Consider the following 18,023-nt stretch of genomic DNA (forward strand, 5'->3'; position numbering starts at 1 on the left):
TGTATTTATTGTGCAATCATTTTCTTTCTAATTCCATCCAACCTTTTTAATAAGTTATAATCATTTTTAATAATAGATAAGAAAAATTCAAAATGATACAGATCCTCAAATTTATAATTACAAAGGCAAAAATAAAATTTCATGAAAAAAGACAATACAATGCTAAAAAACCTGACCTATAAGTAACTAACACAAGTGACCAAAAATGCAACAAAGAATTAGGCCTCCTCGATGTTGTGTTCAAATAAAAACATCAATTATTAAAAATTAAATTAACTGAACATTTTGTTTTTAATATTACTCCTGAAATAAACAAAACTTTAATAAATTAGTATGCAGATTCTCTTTCTTAGAAATGATTTTAAAAAAACAGAGGCCCGCTGGATGTTGTGTTCAAATAAAAACATCAATTATTAAAAATTAAAATAACTGAACATTTCATTTTTCATATTACTTCTTAAATAGGAAAAACTTTAATTAATTAGTATGCGGATTCTCTTTCTTAAAAATAATTTCAAATTTTACATTTAGTGGAAAGAAATTTTTGATTATACACGGTAAATGACCCAAATCTGCAGTTTTCTAAAAGGGAACATGGAATATAAATTTTTTAATTTTAAATTTAATTTTTGTTTACAATTGAAAAGAAAAAGACCAGATAAATTCTGGGACAGTTTCTATAATGTGCCAAAGATCTAACAATGGCACTAGTTCTGTGATGGAAAGAATTTATTAAGATTAAGGCTAAAAATCTGCAATGACGTAGCATGCTTTTAGCATCCAAATAAATAGTAAAGATGTTATATTACTGTCTACAGATGATCAACATGGGTCAATGTAGTTCGTAAGTAAAAGTGGAAGCATAAATTTTATTAATTTTTGGAAAATAATGTTACTTTCATAATGCATCTCCAGCAAGGAATTTAGAATAAAGTGCCAATGCTTCTGCGGGCTTGTATTCTGGAACTGTGTGTCCAGATCCCTACAAAAGAAGACTTCTCATGAATGAATGAATGAAAGATTTTAATGATGTCCACGAGACTAAACAGCCTAAGAGACCGAGAAATAGATTTAGAATTCAAACAAAAAATGCATCATGAACTGTCCCATGATTCTCTTGTATTTTATGGAATTGCAATGTCTACCAAAGTGAGATCCTACCTTTACAGTTGCAAAGGTCAAGTTGTTGGCATATCCTTGAGTATATCTGTGCACATTTCAAATATTCAGAATAAACACTTATGTCATTGAAATCCAGTGAATCTAATGCAGTTTAAGGCAGAAAGGCAAGAGTGCAAAAGTTCTATACCCAGCAACTTGTCCATCCACAAGCCATGGACGCCAGCTATCAGTTATGGCATAGCCCAAGGATCTTGTCCAGGCCTCAGATCCAGTATAAGGCACACACATATCATGATCGCCACTGACATAAAACACACACATTTTAGAAAGCAGACAACAAAAAGCCTACTAATAATTACGCCAATAGGCATAACTCTACAATGGCACCACCGTTCTTATCTGTGAAAGAAAAACAAAAAGGATATGAATGCTGTTTTCTTCCTTATTCTATCAGAAATGACAACTTTCCTTTCACTGTAAACTGCTGTTAAAATGGTTAAATTTCTTTTTTATATTTATTGTTTTGCTAATTGTTTAGAAGACATTTTTATTTTGTTTTTAAGGGGTTTGCTGTACGCGTGATCTTTATCTTTTTAAGAAAAAGAGTAAATGGCTGTGCTAGTTAAAGATTACTTTATCTCCTTTAATTTTATTTTTAAAATTTGGTATCTATCAGTGTATTTTAGATAGATATTTAGAAAATATAAGTATGCTAGTTTGTACAGCCTTTTGAGAAAATTAAAGGTGTTAATTCCACAAGGGAGAGAACACTATTATAGTAAAAGGCATTTAATCTAAGAAAATTAATGTGTAAAGTAAGCAAATTTAAGTAAGTCTTTCAGAAAATTCAAGTTGTAATCAAGTTGAAAACGGACCACATTACAAGCCAGGCACAACAAACTGAGTTGCAATGCAGTTAGAATAGGCAGCTTAATAAAATGCCAAAAACTATTTAACAGCTACTTAACCCAAAAAAACACGCCTATAAGATATTAGATGGGTGCAGCATGTTCAAAGCATATAAAAAAGCTTATCAAAAACTGCAAACTGCAAGACATTTGAGAATAGATTGTTTAATGAAGAATCGAAACCGAATATATTAAAGTTTTCACATCTGAAAAATTGAAGCTTAAAATACAAAAAGTTAAAAACACTATTCTATGGTTAGTCCTTCGATAAATGGACAAGGAGCCTGGATATAAGTTAATTCAAGATAAAATTTAAACTGAAATAAAATATGGAATGTTAGTTTAGATTATTTTTGAAATCTCGAGTGTCATACAAGTTAATTCAAACAGAATTTGAGTTCTTCAGAATCTAATCAAATGTGTAAGACCAAACAGAATAAAGCACCAAACCACATACAGTTGCAATTTTTAGCTCTGGTTTAGGGGGAAAAAAATAACCATTGCACTGGCATGAATATATATGAATCCAAAAACTTGGAAAAAAGATGTTGCAACACCAGATCATTTTTTTAAAACTCACAGTTTTTGTCAACGTAAATTAAAACTCAAATGCAAATGCCAGATAAAGAGAAAGACTTGCATGTGAGTGTATGGGATAGCAAAGCCATAGTGTTTAGTGGAAAATTTGAAATTCAAAGCAAAAAAAAGCCCTTAATGTCAAGTGGTTTAGGGCCTAAGCACACACAAAATGAGCAAAGAAATATAAATATTAACTAGAACAACAAAAAATGATGAAATCCACACTGATAATGGGTTTAATGGCAATAGGTTGAAAAATCCTAAAATGTGTGGAGAAATCTCCTAGACACAAAGTTAAGCTCAATTTTGGTGGATTTGCCAGGATTGGCAAGGACAGATTTTTAGAGATGATGATGGATAACTTCTGTTAATGTTTTCAGTCCACACGGAACTGAATACAAACAATATGGCAGTAGCAATGATTCTCTTGGAAAAAAGAAAATAATGGAAACTTCAAGTGGAAGAGCAATTGCTACTAACTATTGAAGCAATAAAAATTGGACAATGAAATGATTGAAAAATGAACACCATTAATAGTCTAGCTCAATAACTAACCACTTATAACTATATATGATCTTTATGGTCAGCAATAAGATATCAAGAGATGCTATGTAGTATGATTATAGATGATTGATCTCTTAGCTCCATCTCAACAACACCATCAAATTAAATGATAGTTGCCTTCTATTTACTACACAATCATACAACAATCGGGTATAATTATAGTACCATTCCCTTATTTCACCTGATAGTCCCAATATCAAGGTTCTTATGCTTAAGAGGTCAATAGACATCGTACACCCATATAAAGCTTTTATCCCCAAATCCAAAGCAGATTTCCGTTAGCATCAACTTGCAACATTACAATATGTTCAATACAGTATAATTTTAGTGCTAGTAAATGAAATCATTATCAGCTACATTATTATGCAACCATAAGTGAAGGCTCATATTAAGTAAATCTTGAACAAGTAATATAATGCCTATAAGTTATTAAAAGAAAATAACATTCTAAGCAGCATATATATATTTCCAATATATGTAACCAAGAATTCTACAATGATACCATCACATACATAGGCCAAATAGCTAAAACAGAATAATGGTGTCATGTATGCAAATATTTTAAGCATATATCTATCCCTTAAAATTCTTTGTATCTGCCCCGGTATAAGGGCTAATAATAATATCAAATGTTCTTTTTTACTATTGGTGCATAGTGGTATAACATTCCACTATACCTTACTAAAATAAATTCAAATGTATGCCATAAGATATAATATATCCACAAATTAAAACTGAGTGAATATGTAGCATCAATGTTTAAAGAAATCCGTTAACCCAAAAAGTTTGCAGGTTAGTAATTCAAGGAGACAATGTTTTTGTGCATGGACAATCCCAATTCAAACACCCATAATTCCTAAGATTATGGATCTATCTTATGAGGCTATCCACTATGAGAAAGGTTAAATTAGTAATTCCTAAGTTCATGGAATTTGCAAACAAGCTAAAACAGAGCCATCAGAGCTAGACTAATTATCCACCATATTAATTTCCATTCTTACAGTTTGGTACTAGGATTTAATTCATAACAATAGAAGATACATCAATGCTACATACCCAAAGAATGTTAGGATTTATAATCTAATCTTAAATTATCTACTATCAAGGTTCAACAGTTAATTCTGTTGAATTTTGAAAGATAGCATTTCGTTTATAAGGATTTTAAGGATCTATTCTCTAACATTCTACAACAGTTACCAAAATCTCTAATACTGAACTTTATATGCTTACCTGGCAGCTAGCCTACGGCTGAGAATAAGAGTACAAAAGAGATAAATATCTTCTCTTCTGAGGCCACTACTAGCATTTTGTTATGAGTGCGGCAGTTTTATCCAGCCTCCCAACTATACCCATAACTGATATGTGTTCAAGGATTCATTCATGTTCAGATACGAGGTTTTTATATGACATTTATCCAGCCAACAAAATTGCCTTCTTTTATTAGTATGGCCACTTTTATCCATATACAAATTCTCATCAAATATGCAAAATATTTTTATAGATGAGCATTCATTTGGAGTTTCTTGTGCACTATGTATGGTTTAAATTTGGATAGGTAATCAAATATTTGAAATCAAGTAGTTACGAAGTACAAATCAACAAAATCATATAAGCATAGAGCGAGATATTATTCAACAGGATTAAAGTCATTTTAAGTTTCTGTTTGCATGGATTTTCTGTCATCAAGAACTTGCTCCCAGTTCCAAAACCAAATTTGACTTGGAATGTAATTTTGCACTGCATTTAAGGTTAGTTTTCAACTCTGCTATTTAGTTTTTTGATATACAGTTATTCGAATCTAACTTTGAGCTTCTAAAAAAGAGAACTAAATTTCTATCTATGGCCAATGCTGCCTCTTGTTGCTAAAGGTTCCATTTGCATCTAATTTATCTCATCAATAACTTGCTGCCAGTTTCAAACCCAAATTTGACCTTAGGCACTTCTTAAAACTCTAATTTATCGTTGTGTGGATTCTCTGACTTAATTCATGTCAACATGCAAGGAATAATAAAACGGAAAGTAGTTGTATTTTCAACATTAGCAAATACATAGAAAATCATAAAAGGATAAAACAAATCTTAACTATTTTAAAATGAAGAATGACCTATTGCATAATGAAAAAGACAGAGTCAATTGAAAATCTACCTGTAAATCAGTGCACGGTAACCTTGGCTTGTCAGATTTTCATGGTAATTGATCATACTTCCAGCATCATGATAGTAATTAATACGGTCTGAACATAATTGCCAGTCTCCAGATATATTCTTCTGTAAGAGTAACAAATATGCATTAGATGCTTCAGAGGAAATTTCCAACTAGCTTTGAGCACAAACTACAGCATAATCACAGTTAGAAATAATGCAATCAAGAAGCTTAGTTGTATTCATAAAACCCATTTGGCATTATCTTGTAACTGATAAAAATCCAAATCATGTTATGTGTTACGATTTTTTTAATTTTTTGTCATTCAACTGCATAGTTGGCACATACCATGGTCATGGGTACATTGATAAATTCCATAGTGAGAATGAACAGAAGAGAGCTATGGAGTCAAAATTGCATACATATTACACTTCTCCATGTGCTCAAAGTTATACAGAATGGCAATGAATTCACCTATCAAACTACTAGAATGATGCTTGGACCTTAAAGATGCCAAAATTTGAGCACCGTACGCTCCTAAATTGAATATTCATGCATCACTTTAAATGGTGCTTATTTACACGTGCAAAAAGGGATGAACAGAGAAGGAATATACAGATAAAATTGCATTCATGCTATATTTTTGTTAAAAAACTCTGAGGAACCAAAGGTGTTCCTAATGCCGAAAGTTTTACAACATGGCAATGAAGCCACCTAGCAAGCTACTAGAATGATGAGAGGACATTAAAGACATCAATGCATAAGGAACATATACTCTTACATTGAATAATCATGCATTGCGATTTCTGAAGGGCACATATTTAAATGCATGATAATAATAAAATCATATTAATGCCCACATATGAACAAAATTATTGATGGGACTCAATTACCCAAAGGCCCAATCGAAGAACCCAGAGAACCATTAGAGAAATCAAGTTTATTTAAGGAAACTGAAGGCATGATAATCATATATTTACACCATCATAAAGTATCTTTGAAAAATTGCAAACAATAGTAAAAGAACATACTGAAATCACTCAACCATATGGGCCAAATTCACCAAAATTACCATAATGATTAATGAAAAGGTAGAATGTGGAATTGCAATTAACAATGGTCTAAAACATATCATGGAGTGTAATAGCCCTCCCGGGAATTCTAGACCAAAATTTGCAATTTTCACAGTTTTAAATTAGCAGACATTTTGTTAAAAAGATTGTATGATGGCTGGTCTGATTGAGTTTTGCACTTTGTTTGATTGAACGTGATAAATAATCATCAAAGATTCACTCCACAATGGTTATTTTTGATAATAACCTTATATAACCACAAAGAAATGATTTTTTATCACCGTGTATTGCTGTTACAGAAGATAACCCCAGAAATTTCATATAGCAGAATTCTTTGTCAAATCCTGTACATAGCTGAATAGAAATAACACATACAGAAATTTACTGGCAAAAATCAACATGAGAAAAATGGCAATAATTGATATCTCAATTGCTGACTTTAATTGTTGAGTTGTCACACATCCAAATCTAAGAAAGACTTCAACATATGAAACGACTCCTTCCTTGGCTGTTTGTGGGGTCTATGGCCTCATGTGAAGGATGCACAGCAGTAATACAAGAGCTGCAACTCAAATTTGGGAGAGCTCCTGTGATCTTAGTCTCCACATGGCATGTGGGAAAGGCTTTCAGGCCTTCAAATATCTAACAATCCCTTTTAAATCACATTATATGCTGCGAACTTTGTTTACTTCCCGTGGATGATGTTTGGACCCTTTTGAACTGTACGATGCCTTTGACCATTGTTTGTGTGGCTGCATAGGATACTTTAAGACTTCCCTGCCTGCTACACATGTCACGCCCCCCCCCCCCACCACCACCACCACCAAAAAAAAAGATCAATTGGCACTCCTTATTTTGTCCTTCACTGGGCTAAGGAAGAAGAGCTAAAATTTATGGGTCCCATGACCCTCTTTTTAATCTGTTCAAACCTGCAATCCTCTTTATTGGGCCTATGCAGGCTATGATGTGGTCTCGATCCCTTAAATCTGCCACAATTTCCTTTATTATTTAAATGTACGGCCACTCTTTGGCTTCCGAAACAGATATGGTTGGTGACCAACCTGGTCTAATATAATAATTAAATATTTACCTTTTCCTGCACACACCAAAATATTTGGAAGCTCTGAAGTTCTGGAAAAATCAATTTGTTCCAAATGTGAACTTTGAATGAGCCCACCTGTTCAATTGGCTAGGGAAGATCTTTCACTCCCAAAACCAATCTTCGTTGTAGGGTTTTTATCCTAAGGCAGTAAAACTCTACTCCACTTCACAGCTAGGGTTTCTAGAAAATATCCAATGCCCAAATTAACCCCTTCGTCCTTTTTTTATAATCTTCACTAGAACTTCTTATTAAAATAATATTATGTCTATTCTATAATGGTCATCTTAGTTGTCGTCTTAGTTGTCCTTTTTAGTTTGTTTGGTGTAACTATTGCTTCTTTTATTAGAACACATAGTTAACTTTTTAGTTTTTAGCTTTTAACTTTTTTAAGCATTTTAGCTTCAGTTGAACGGTTTGTAATTCTCTCTATATATGTTGTATATTCATGAATAAGATCATTCAATTATTTATTCAATTATTTTTCATGGTATCAGAGCCGATAGATGGGATTTTTTAGGATGTGGCGAATTTTTTAATAAAAATTCGAGCCTCACTACCTAGGAATAATTTTCCAAAAAAAATTTTGTTCAATTTTCTTTTATAAAAAAAAATCAAGGTTTTTTCTGGCGCGACTTTTTCTGGCCGGCTACGAACTTGCTTTCATGAAGGAGGGTTTTCGTGGCTCTTGGTCTTTGCATTTCGGGTTTTCTGAAAAAAATTCTGGGCGCCAAGGATTTCCACGCGTTTTTGCAACCTTACTGCGTTTTTTCCGATGGTGATTTTTCTATATTTCCGCGTGACTAGGGCCCATGTTTCATTGCGAGGGGGGTTCGTTTTTGGCTCAAGAGTTTTTGGCCGAAGTGTCCAACCCACGTCGGCATTTTCCAAGGCCCGTCTATTATTTCTGGCGTCACGTTTTTCTTGGTCTCTCAACTTTCTAGATCGCAATTTTTATCTTCGTTTTTTTTGCCGTGCAATTTTCGCGACTTTGTGGGCGTATTTCACATAAGGTTTGGATACCCGCCTTCCACATAGTCTATTTGTGTGCAACCAGTATTTCCGTAGGGGTCTTTGTCTTCTACGACTTCTACGATGTGGGTGCTTTCCTCTGCTATTCGTTTTTTTTGGGTGCTTCGCAAGTTTTTCGCGCGCTAGGGGTTTTTGGTAATGCTGAAAATCTTAGTCAATTTTTTTTTTTTGTTTCCAAACCTACGGATTCTGCAAAAGTTTTTTGCAGTTTTTGTCAAAATCGTGTTTGTTGCTCTTTGGAGGGTTTGTCGATTTTTCCTCAAAATCATGGTTTCAGGCTCAATAATTCGCGTGTGACTATTCTATAATTTGCATGTGAGGATTACATCAGGTTGGATGGCTTTTTGTACTCTTGATCATTAACATTCTGCAGATCTTGGGAGGGTCTTCATAGCAACAGAGTATTCTTTGCATTGCATTTGTGATCAAAAGACCTGCAATGTCTTTTGTCGCGTATTGAATATGATGACCATTAGGGAGGGTATTAAAATAGTATTATGTCTGTTCTATAATGGTCATCTTAGTTGTCGACTTAGTTGTCCTTTTTAGTTTGTTTAGTGTAACTATTGCTTCTTTTATTAGAACGCATAGTTAGCTTTTAGGCTTTTTAAGCATTTTAGTTTTTTAGCTTCATGTTGAAGCTTCAGTTGAACAGTTTGATCTTTTTAGAAATAAATGTAATTCTCTATATATACGTTGTATATTCGTCAATAAGATCATTCAATTATTTACTCAATTATTTTTCACTTTTTAGAAAAAGTAGCTTTTAAATAATAACTAATAATTATTTTCATTCCACAAAAATGACTTCATATTATTTTATTTTTGGTCCCCAACTAAAGTCATTTTAATAAAATGTTCATGATAATAATTAATTTAATGCAAGCTGCCTAAAAATATCTATTTAAGAAGACAAATTTATTTAATTAATTAATAATGTTTTGTGTGCTTAAATTCAAATTTCAAACTTAATTAAAAGAGGAAAAATTATGTTATATGATCTTTTGTGAGGGGAAAGAAATGAATAAAATTCTCTGTTTTTATTGCAGCTTTCATACCAACTAGAATTTAAAGTTTCAAATCCATTAGATCCATATGTGCTTATCTCTGTACAGAACATTGAGCTCAGATTTGGCATGTATATTTCATAGATCAGGTCTTGTCATCAGGCGCTGTCATATTCTAGTAGTTGAACCTTCACTGTATACTCTTTCATCATCATGTCTCTCTTGTGAAAATGCACGAGCCTAACACCATATAGAAGTAAGTTGGAAGATGGAGAGAGTGTTGTTTTAGAAAAAGGTAAGAAATTGGTAGAGTAGTGGGTGGGGAATGTAGAAGAGATGATAATCAGCAAAGTGCATATTGCGAATTCCAACCTAGTTGATTCCATCTAAAATGGGAACAACAAGAGCACTTGTAGGATGAAAAGAAGAATGGGGATGATAATTTTAAGAACTTGGATAATGATGCTGAAATGATTCAGTCTTCAAGAGAAAATGTAGAGCCGTTTAGGACCTAGTAGCAGTATTAATTGACTTATGTAACTATAATCCATCATACATATATTCAACTATAACAGTAGATATATTACACCAAAATCAATAATAGCATGAAAGTTTGATGATGAAATGATAGTTCTAATGCCTCAATATAAGTATTCACCAAAAAGTTAACTTCAAGAAGAAGCATACCTCTTGAAGGTACCTTCCCATAACTAAGCCTTCAACATATTACTATGTTCCTTCATTACTACTTCACTAACTACGTTTCAAATTCAATCATTTCAATGTTTAGCATTAGAACCTTAACATCACTCTAAGAATAGCCAGTCTAATGATTGGCATGGAGCCAAGTATTACATATAGCTTTAGCAGATCTTCTTGGTACTTCTGCTTCTCTTGTTGCTTTTTCTATGTTCATATAAATCTTCTTAGTACTTGATTCTAGTTTTGCACAAGAATAGTAGAAGATGGATTACATAAGATAAACTAGTGATAGAATTTGATAATGGTTAGCACGCACTAGGTTGCTGAATCTCTTTATCTTGATTCATCTATTAATTTCACACTTTATTCAACCAATGTATTTTTTTCGTCATTTGATATTCAAGTATTCAGAACTCAATAGCTTCACCTTAAGATTTTGTATTGCTTTTTTGGTAGTGAAACAAGGGAATGTTGTCAATTTCATGCTTAACTTTGGTGCCAATTGAATACCACGGTTGGCATTGACGAAAACCATTGTCAAAGCTTTCTAGGCAAATATTTTTGTGAAAGCATTGTTTTACAGCAATGAATTCAATACAAGACCTAGTTGTTGGTATCCTTCTCCAATCATCATTTGTTGTTGGCTAGTGCTGGTCATCAATCTCTTCATTCCCTTCAATGTTGGTGTTCTTTCTGGTCATTCGTCAAATTCATCTTCCAATAGAACAATCCTTACTGAAATATCCAGCCTAAATGGGGAATTGCCTCTTCATTATGTTCAAATTGTCACTCTAAATTGCCTTGGTGTCACAACCACTTAATGAACACAACCTCACTCATGGCCATGTGATGTGCATGTTGGGATTAAGGTGTCTCAACCTTAGAGTGCAAACATGTTTATTTGATTTTTTTATTTTATTTTACTACACCCAATTTGAAAGTCCTAAAAAGAGGGGACTAGTGTCATATGTTGCTATGTTGAAACTATGACAATTTATTTTATTTACTATGACGGTTACTAGTTTGGTGGAAGAGTCAGGGAGAGTTATTATTCAGTAATTGGTATTTATGTTTTGAGTTCACTTTTGACAAGTGGTGAAAGGTAGGTGTTGCATATGGCAAGGTGGCCGTTACGGATGAGTTATGCTTTGTTGCTTTGGAAGTTGCTATGTGCAACATGTCATGGGATTAGCAAGTTGTTGTTTATGACACCACATACCTCTTTGGCATTGGAGCAGTGTTCCACGGGGACGCGTCCCCCCCCTTTTTGGGCGCGTCCCCCCGTCAGGGATGTCTCCGGGATGGGGGGATGGGGACGCGACGTCCCCCGCTGTCCCGCCACTGCCACCCAATCGTCGTCGGGACGTGGAGATGTCTCCCAGGGAGACATGGAGACGTGGAGACGTCTCCACGGAGACGTCTGGGCGTCTCCCGCGTCCCCATGCCTAAACAAACTGAAAAAGCCACATTTTAAAAAACATGTGCCTTTTGGGGGGATTAAGGGGTAACCCTAATTGGACGTGGGCCCCACCCAACCCCCCAAATCAACACAAAAACATGTTTCTTTTAGATTTAACTCTCATTTTGGTAAACTGATTTTTTTTTCCAACAAGCTAAAGAGGAGGAAAAACTTGAAGAAGACTGATTGAAGGGGTGAGAAAAGCTGATTGCAAGTGTGATAGGAGCTAGAAGAAGCAAGAAGAAGAGGAAGAAGAAGATTCTTCTACATTTTGGAGAGATTTTTCAAGCACAAGGTAGGGTTTTTCAACTTTTTCTTGTTTTTTTTTTGTTTTTTTTTTAATATTTTCTGATTTTCAGTGTTCTATGTCATTTTTGGATTTTTTTTCCTTATTCATCTCAAGACTCAAAATGAGATTTGATGTTGAATCTTGAGGGCAAAATGATTCATCATTTTGCCCTCAAGATTCAACATCAAATCTCATTTTGAGATGAATAGGAAAAAAATTTAAAAATATATTGTTAAACTAGGCTGATTTTATTTTTATTTTTATTTTGTGAAATGCAGTGTCAATTTCACAATGAGCTCCCAAGGCATGAGTGAAGATGACATGGAAATCCATTCTCATAGTGAATGATTCAAAATATGAACCTGAAAATGAGGGGGGTGACCATGGGGCTGATCTTGGAACCCAATCTAACTCTATGGCAAGTGCACCAGCTAGTACAGGTTGCCCTTCAGAGTTGTTGGCACCATATGCTAGGGGTCATTTTGATCCTAAGTCTCCTCTAAAACAGTTTGCTTCACGAATATCAGTACAAGGCACTGCATCACATTCAAGTGGGGAAACAAGGAAGTGGAAGTGCAATATTTGTGACACAGAATGGTTCGGTAGCATTAGTAGGGTGAATGCACACTTTATGTTTTGGAGAGGAAAAGGCGTGAAACATTGTAAGTTTTTGGAGGAAGCCAAAAATATACAATACAGAATTGAGTTTAACAGGGTTTGGGGGGTTCCAGATGACACAAATATTTCAATGCCTACTACTTTGTCTGCTAGGGCAGCACTTCATACTTCTCATGCTTCGCAGACGGGAGGAATGATGTTTGGATCTCCATCCACTTCCACTTCTACTGCCGCCAGGGCTGGGAAACGTAAGTTGCAGACACCACAGAGCAACCCCATTACTGATATGTTTAATGTGCAGCTGAGAGATGAGATAGATGAATCCATTGGCAAGTTCTTCTTTGCCAATGGCATTCCATTTCATGTTACACGGTCTCCTTTTTATAGGGAGATGATGGCTATGGTGGCCAAGGGAGGACCATCTTATGTGCCACCAGGGGAGACGAAAATGAGGACCTCGATCTTGGATAAATGCTATTCCAAGATCAATATTTTGATGGAGAAGATGAAGGCATGTTGGGTGGCATCGGGGTGCAACATAGTTATGGATGGGTGGACGAACATTAGCCATCGTCCACTCATCAACGTCATGGTCACATGTGCAGAGGGCCCATACCTCCTTAGAGCAGTTGATTGTACAGGGCATCGTAAAGATGCTGATTTCCAATTTCAGGTCCTCAGGGAGACTATTGAGGAGGTTGGGCCACAAAATGTGGTCCAAGTAGTGACAGATGCAGCCTATGTGTGTAGAGCAGCAGGGAGACTCGTTGAGGCAGCCTATAGACACATTTGGTGGACCCCATGTTGTGTGCATGCCATGAACAATGCACTCAAGGACATGGGGAACATAGACTGGATTAGAGGAGTGGTCACCGATGTGAGAGATGTGCAGATGTTTATCTGCAACCACCACACTTCACATGCACTCTTCAGGACCTTCGCAAAGAAGGAGTTCTTGAAACCAGTTGAGACTAGATATGCATCCTATTTCATTCTCTTGGAGAGAATGATTGAGTTGCAAGACGCATTGCAACTCATGGTTATGACTAATGAGTGGAATAGGTGGGCTGAGGCCAAGAAAGAGCAAGGGAGAAGGGTGAAGGAGATAGTGAAGAGTGATGTGTTTTGGACTGATGCGAAATACATTGTCTCTATCATTTCTCCAGTATTCCAGGTGATCAGATATGGGGATGGGGATGCACCTAACCTTGGAGAGGTGTATGAGTGCATTGACTCTATGCTTGACCAGATGAGGGCTGCTGTGCGAGTGAAGGACCCCTCTTTAGCATTCTACAATGAGCAAATCCAGCCTATCATTCAGCGTAGATGGGACAATTGAACACTCCTTTGCATATGGCTTCCTTTGCCTTGAATCCTAAGTGGTACAAGGCTAGACCGGGTAGACTGACGCCGATTCAGGATGATGAGGTGAAGGCGGGTTTCTTTAGGTGCATAGAGAAGATGTTTGATTCCAGAGATGCCGACACAATGCGCACTGAGTGGAGAAGATTTGCCACTCTTAGAGGTTATTCAGATGCGGCAAAGATGGATATAGACAGCATGGCACAGGAGGACCCACTTTTATGGTGGAATTGTCATGGCCCGAAATCTTTGACCACCACTCTAGCCATCCGTCTGCTATCCCAGGTTTCCAGTTCTTCAGCTGCTGAGAGGAACTGGTCTACATATAGCTTCATCCACTCTCTTAAGAGGAACAAACTTACCTCTAAGAGAGCAGAGAAGCTTGTGGCTGTACACAATGCTTTGCGTCTCATGGACCGCAAGACACTTGTGTACAAGGAGAGTCCAGCGGCACGATGAGATGTAGAGCCAGAGGAGCCTTCACAAATTGATGAGGATGATCCTACCACTTCAGATGCAGGGCTAGTTGGTGTGAGCTTGAGTGACCTTGATCCTCAGGAGTCCAGCAGTTCCAGTGAGGAGGAGTTCGCAAATGATTAGAGGCCTCCATTAGCTACAGTTTGAGTTTTCAGTTTTGTCATTTTGTATTTGACTCTAGTCTCTTTTGTAATGCTATTGCTACATGTATTTGTATTTGGCTACTCATTGTAATGATGAATCATGTAATCATCTTTATTATTATAGACTTTGCAATGGCATTAGATATTCGTATTTTCGTTTTCCTTTTTCGATATTCATATGATAAAAATGAGAAATCTCCAATTTGACAATTTCATTTGTCAAATTTTATTTACTTTTAGCAATTAGTTACATATCACTAACCTAAGTAATCTTGGTATTTCCTATAGTTTCATTTGAAATCTAATTCTTATACTATTATACTGTTATACATCTTTTCAAAACTAGTTTTTCAAGTACTATATGTATATGTATAAGTATATGAGCACCACCACCCCGCCACCCCCCCCGCCGCCGTCCCCCCCGCCGTCCCCAAATTTAGACCCTTGGTCCCCCCGTCCCGGAGATGCGTCCCCGCGTCCCCCCGTCCCCAACGCCCGTGGAACACTGCATTGGAGTTGGTTTTGGAAACCATGGACACTTTCCGCTTGTGTTGAGCTCTATAAATATGTGGCTTTTTGGTGCATTTTGGATGATAGGTTGTGTTGTGACATTTTCACACATCGCCCCATTGCAAATGGGGACCCCCACTTTTTGCTTTCTAGCATAGTTGTTTTAGCTGGATGTCTAGCTTGGTAGTAGTTTCTTTAGTTATTAACCTTTTGATAGTGAGAGATGCAGTGCCTTTAATTGTTAGGAAGTGATCAAGTCAGGTAGTCTAGCAGCAGTCAGGTCTTCCTCTAGACTAGTTTGAGGTCTTCTTAGCTCTAGGTGCTCAGGTGATAGGTGAGAGTCAAGGTAGTCTTTGAGTGATGATTCACAATGAAACTTCTAGGTTAAGTCAAAGGTATGAGCCTCAAGTGACATGAACAGTCAAGCAAGCAAGTGAGCATCCTCAGGATAGGGCATGGAAGCAAAGAAAGATCAGGGAGAGATGGTCAAACAAATGAGATGAAGTGCTTGATGAAGATCAATCAAGGTCTAAGGGATGTGTGAAAGAATGAAATTAGGAGCATCAATTGTTTTCCTTGGATTTCTAGAAGGAAATTCAAGGATAAAGTCTTCACCAAAAGGCAAAATCAGCTTATCAAGCAAATGGCTAAGTAAAGAGGAATGGAGTTGATTGATGCAACCAGCAACTTGGAGTTGATGAAATTGAACCAAGGAATGATCCTTCCTTGACAAGCTGAAACCCCCGACCTAAGAAGCAACCTTCTTTCACACCCTCAAAAGCACGGCCTAGGAGGGAATCTTCCTTGACATGCTAAACTTGTTTGAAGCGAGTTGAAGGATGAATAACATCATATTGAAGGTGATGTGAATTGATCAACTAAGTGCTTGAAGGCAGTTAGTTTGATAAGCGGTGAAAGGATTAATAAGACAAAAATTTGGAGAAGTCATACTCACTTCCACTTACCCCTCAAAAGCCCGGCCTTCCTAACACACTTCCACTTGGCCTCCAAAAGTCCGGCCTTCCTAGCAAAATTCCACCTCATCTTAAAATCCACGGCCTACCTTGGAGAAGTCTCACTTCCCTCACATGCTGAATTTCCCGGCTTAGATGCACCACCCCTATTAAATAATATCTTTATAATTATTTAGTTAATGGTCAATAATGATGAATCGGCATTCAAGCAACTGGTGGGCACTCTCATCTATCTTACTGCTACTAAGCCTGATCTCAAATTTGTGAGCTACATTTCACGCTTCATGATAGCCCCCAAGGTTGATCATTGGGTAGCAGCGAAGTGTGTGTTATGTGAAGGGCACTTCTGATTTGGGTCTTTTGTACAGCAGAAGTCACAATCCTAGACTCATTGGTTTTACAGACTCACATTGGGCAGGTTCTGTTGATGACAAAAAATCAACATCTAGGTATGTTTTCAATTTGGGATCTGGTGTAGTCACATGGACTAGCAAGAAGCAGCAAACAATAGCTCTTTCCTCAACAGAAGAAGAGTATCGAAGAACAATTAAGGCAGTTTGGCTTCAAAGGATGCTTTTAGACATGCAGATGTCTCGAGTAGGTCCTACTCCCCTTTACTGCGACAACCAAGGGGTTCTCAAACTAGCCAAGAATCTGGTCTTCCATGAGAGAACCAAGCATGTTGAACTTTATTGTCACTTCATTCGGAAGTTGGTTCAAGATGGATCAGTTTAGTTGTTGTATGTTTCGACAGAAGATCAAACAACAGATATTCTCACCAAGTCTCTGAGCCCGGACAAGTTTGTAAAATTTAGGGGGCAACTTGGTGTAGTTGGCAGATTGACCATTAAGGGAGGTTATTAGAATAATATCTTTATAATTATTTAGTTAATGGTCAATAATGTAAAATATTGTACATATTAGATAGTTTCTAATCTCTTCAATTTACGATTTTTTCGTAATAGAAACATCATCTTTGTAATTGCTATATGTACATCTTCATTCATTTAATAAATTATGCAATTACCTGAACAACCCCCCTCACTTGCTAGGATCCACACTTTGTGGAAGTCAAGTACTTGAAGGGTTTTGAAAGACAATAATGAAAAATGCTGATGAAGTTGACTTAGTGAAGAAAGATAAGGATGCCTTGAAAGTTAATTGAGCAAGAGATGTTAATGTTGAAGAAGGGCAGCAAATTACACTACTTCCACTTGTTGGCCAAAATCCCGACCTATCTTGAGCAACTTCCACTTGGCCTTGAAAACCTCGTCCATCCTTCATCACTTCCACTTCATGCCTAAAAGCCCGACCACCCTTAGCAGTCTTCCACTTCACTCCAAAAACCCCAGCTATGACTGATTTTCCCTTAATTTGGCAGTGAAAGTACATCATCATTGATATTTGATCAAGAAAAAGGAGGAGTTTGATGAAGGGCAGAAGTGATTAAGATCAAATAACTTGGGAAAGTCATCTTTCTTTCAACTTCCAGTTGTCCCCCAGAAGTCCAGCCAGATTCACATCATTTCCACTTGCCCTTCAAAACCCTGGCCATCTCCCTTCCACTTCCAGTACACTTTTAAAAGCCCAGAATTCTTTGCAAAGTTCCACTTCCCATCAAAAAGCCCGACCATCATGAAGAAGTCTTCCCTAGCACATCAAGATACACGGCCTATGAAAATCACCTTCAAGGACTCGGAAATCAGAGATCAGGCCTGAAACATAAGGAAAGTCAGTCTTGAAGTATCTCACAAACCCTCTCAAACATGTAAACAATTAGAAATCAAGTCAGAAATATGGGATCAGACCTCATTGACAGAAAACAGACTTGGAACCAGATAAATCAGTCCTAATTCATTAAACTGAGTGACAAAAGTAAACATTTCAGACTGAAGAATTTGATTGATTCTGTAAAATTAATAAGTGTTTCTTTCAACTTAAGATGAAATAATTTGTCATTTTC

The 18,023-nt window shown here is 36.4% G+C and overlaps 1 protein-coding gene across 5 annotated transcripts in view; it reads right to left on the bottom strand.

Annotated features, from left to right (window-relative positions):
* Positions 1–590: 590 nt before the first annotated feature.
* Positions 591–18,023, bottom strand: part of LOC131050418 (serine carboxypeptidase 1) — a 108,109-nt gene continuing 90,676 nt past the window's right edge. For all 5 annotated transcript variants that reach the window (XM_057984588.2, XM_057984586.1, XM_057984585.2 and 2 more), the window contains exons 12-15: positions 5,319–5,440; positions 1,310–1,423; positions 1,162–1,207; positions 591–982 (exon numbers count right to left, since the gene is read on the bottom strand). In XM_057984588.2, coding sequence (XP_057840571.1) covers positions 899–982; positions 1,162–1,207; positions 1,310–1,423; positions 5,319–5,440 — 366 coding nt within the window. In that variant the 3' untranslated portion in view covers positions 591–898. The remainder of the gene's footprint in view (positions 983–1,161; positions 1,208–1,309; positions 1,424–5,318; positions 5,441–18,023) is intronic.

The sequence above is a fragment of the Cryptomeria japonica genome, chromosome 1 (genome assembly GCF_030272615.1).
Source record: "Cryptomeria japonica chromosome 1, Sugi_1.0, whole genome shotgun sequence".
NCBI lineage: Eukaryota > Viridiplantae > Streptophyta > Pinopsida > Cupressales > Cupressaceae > Cryptomeria > Cryptomeria japonica.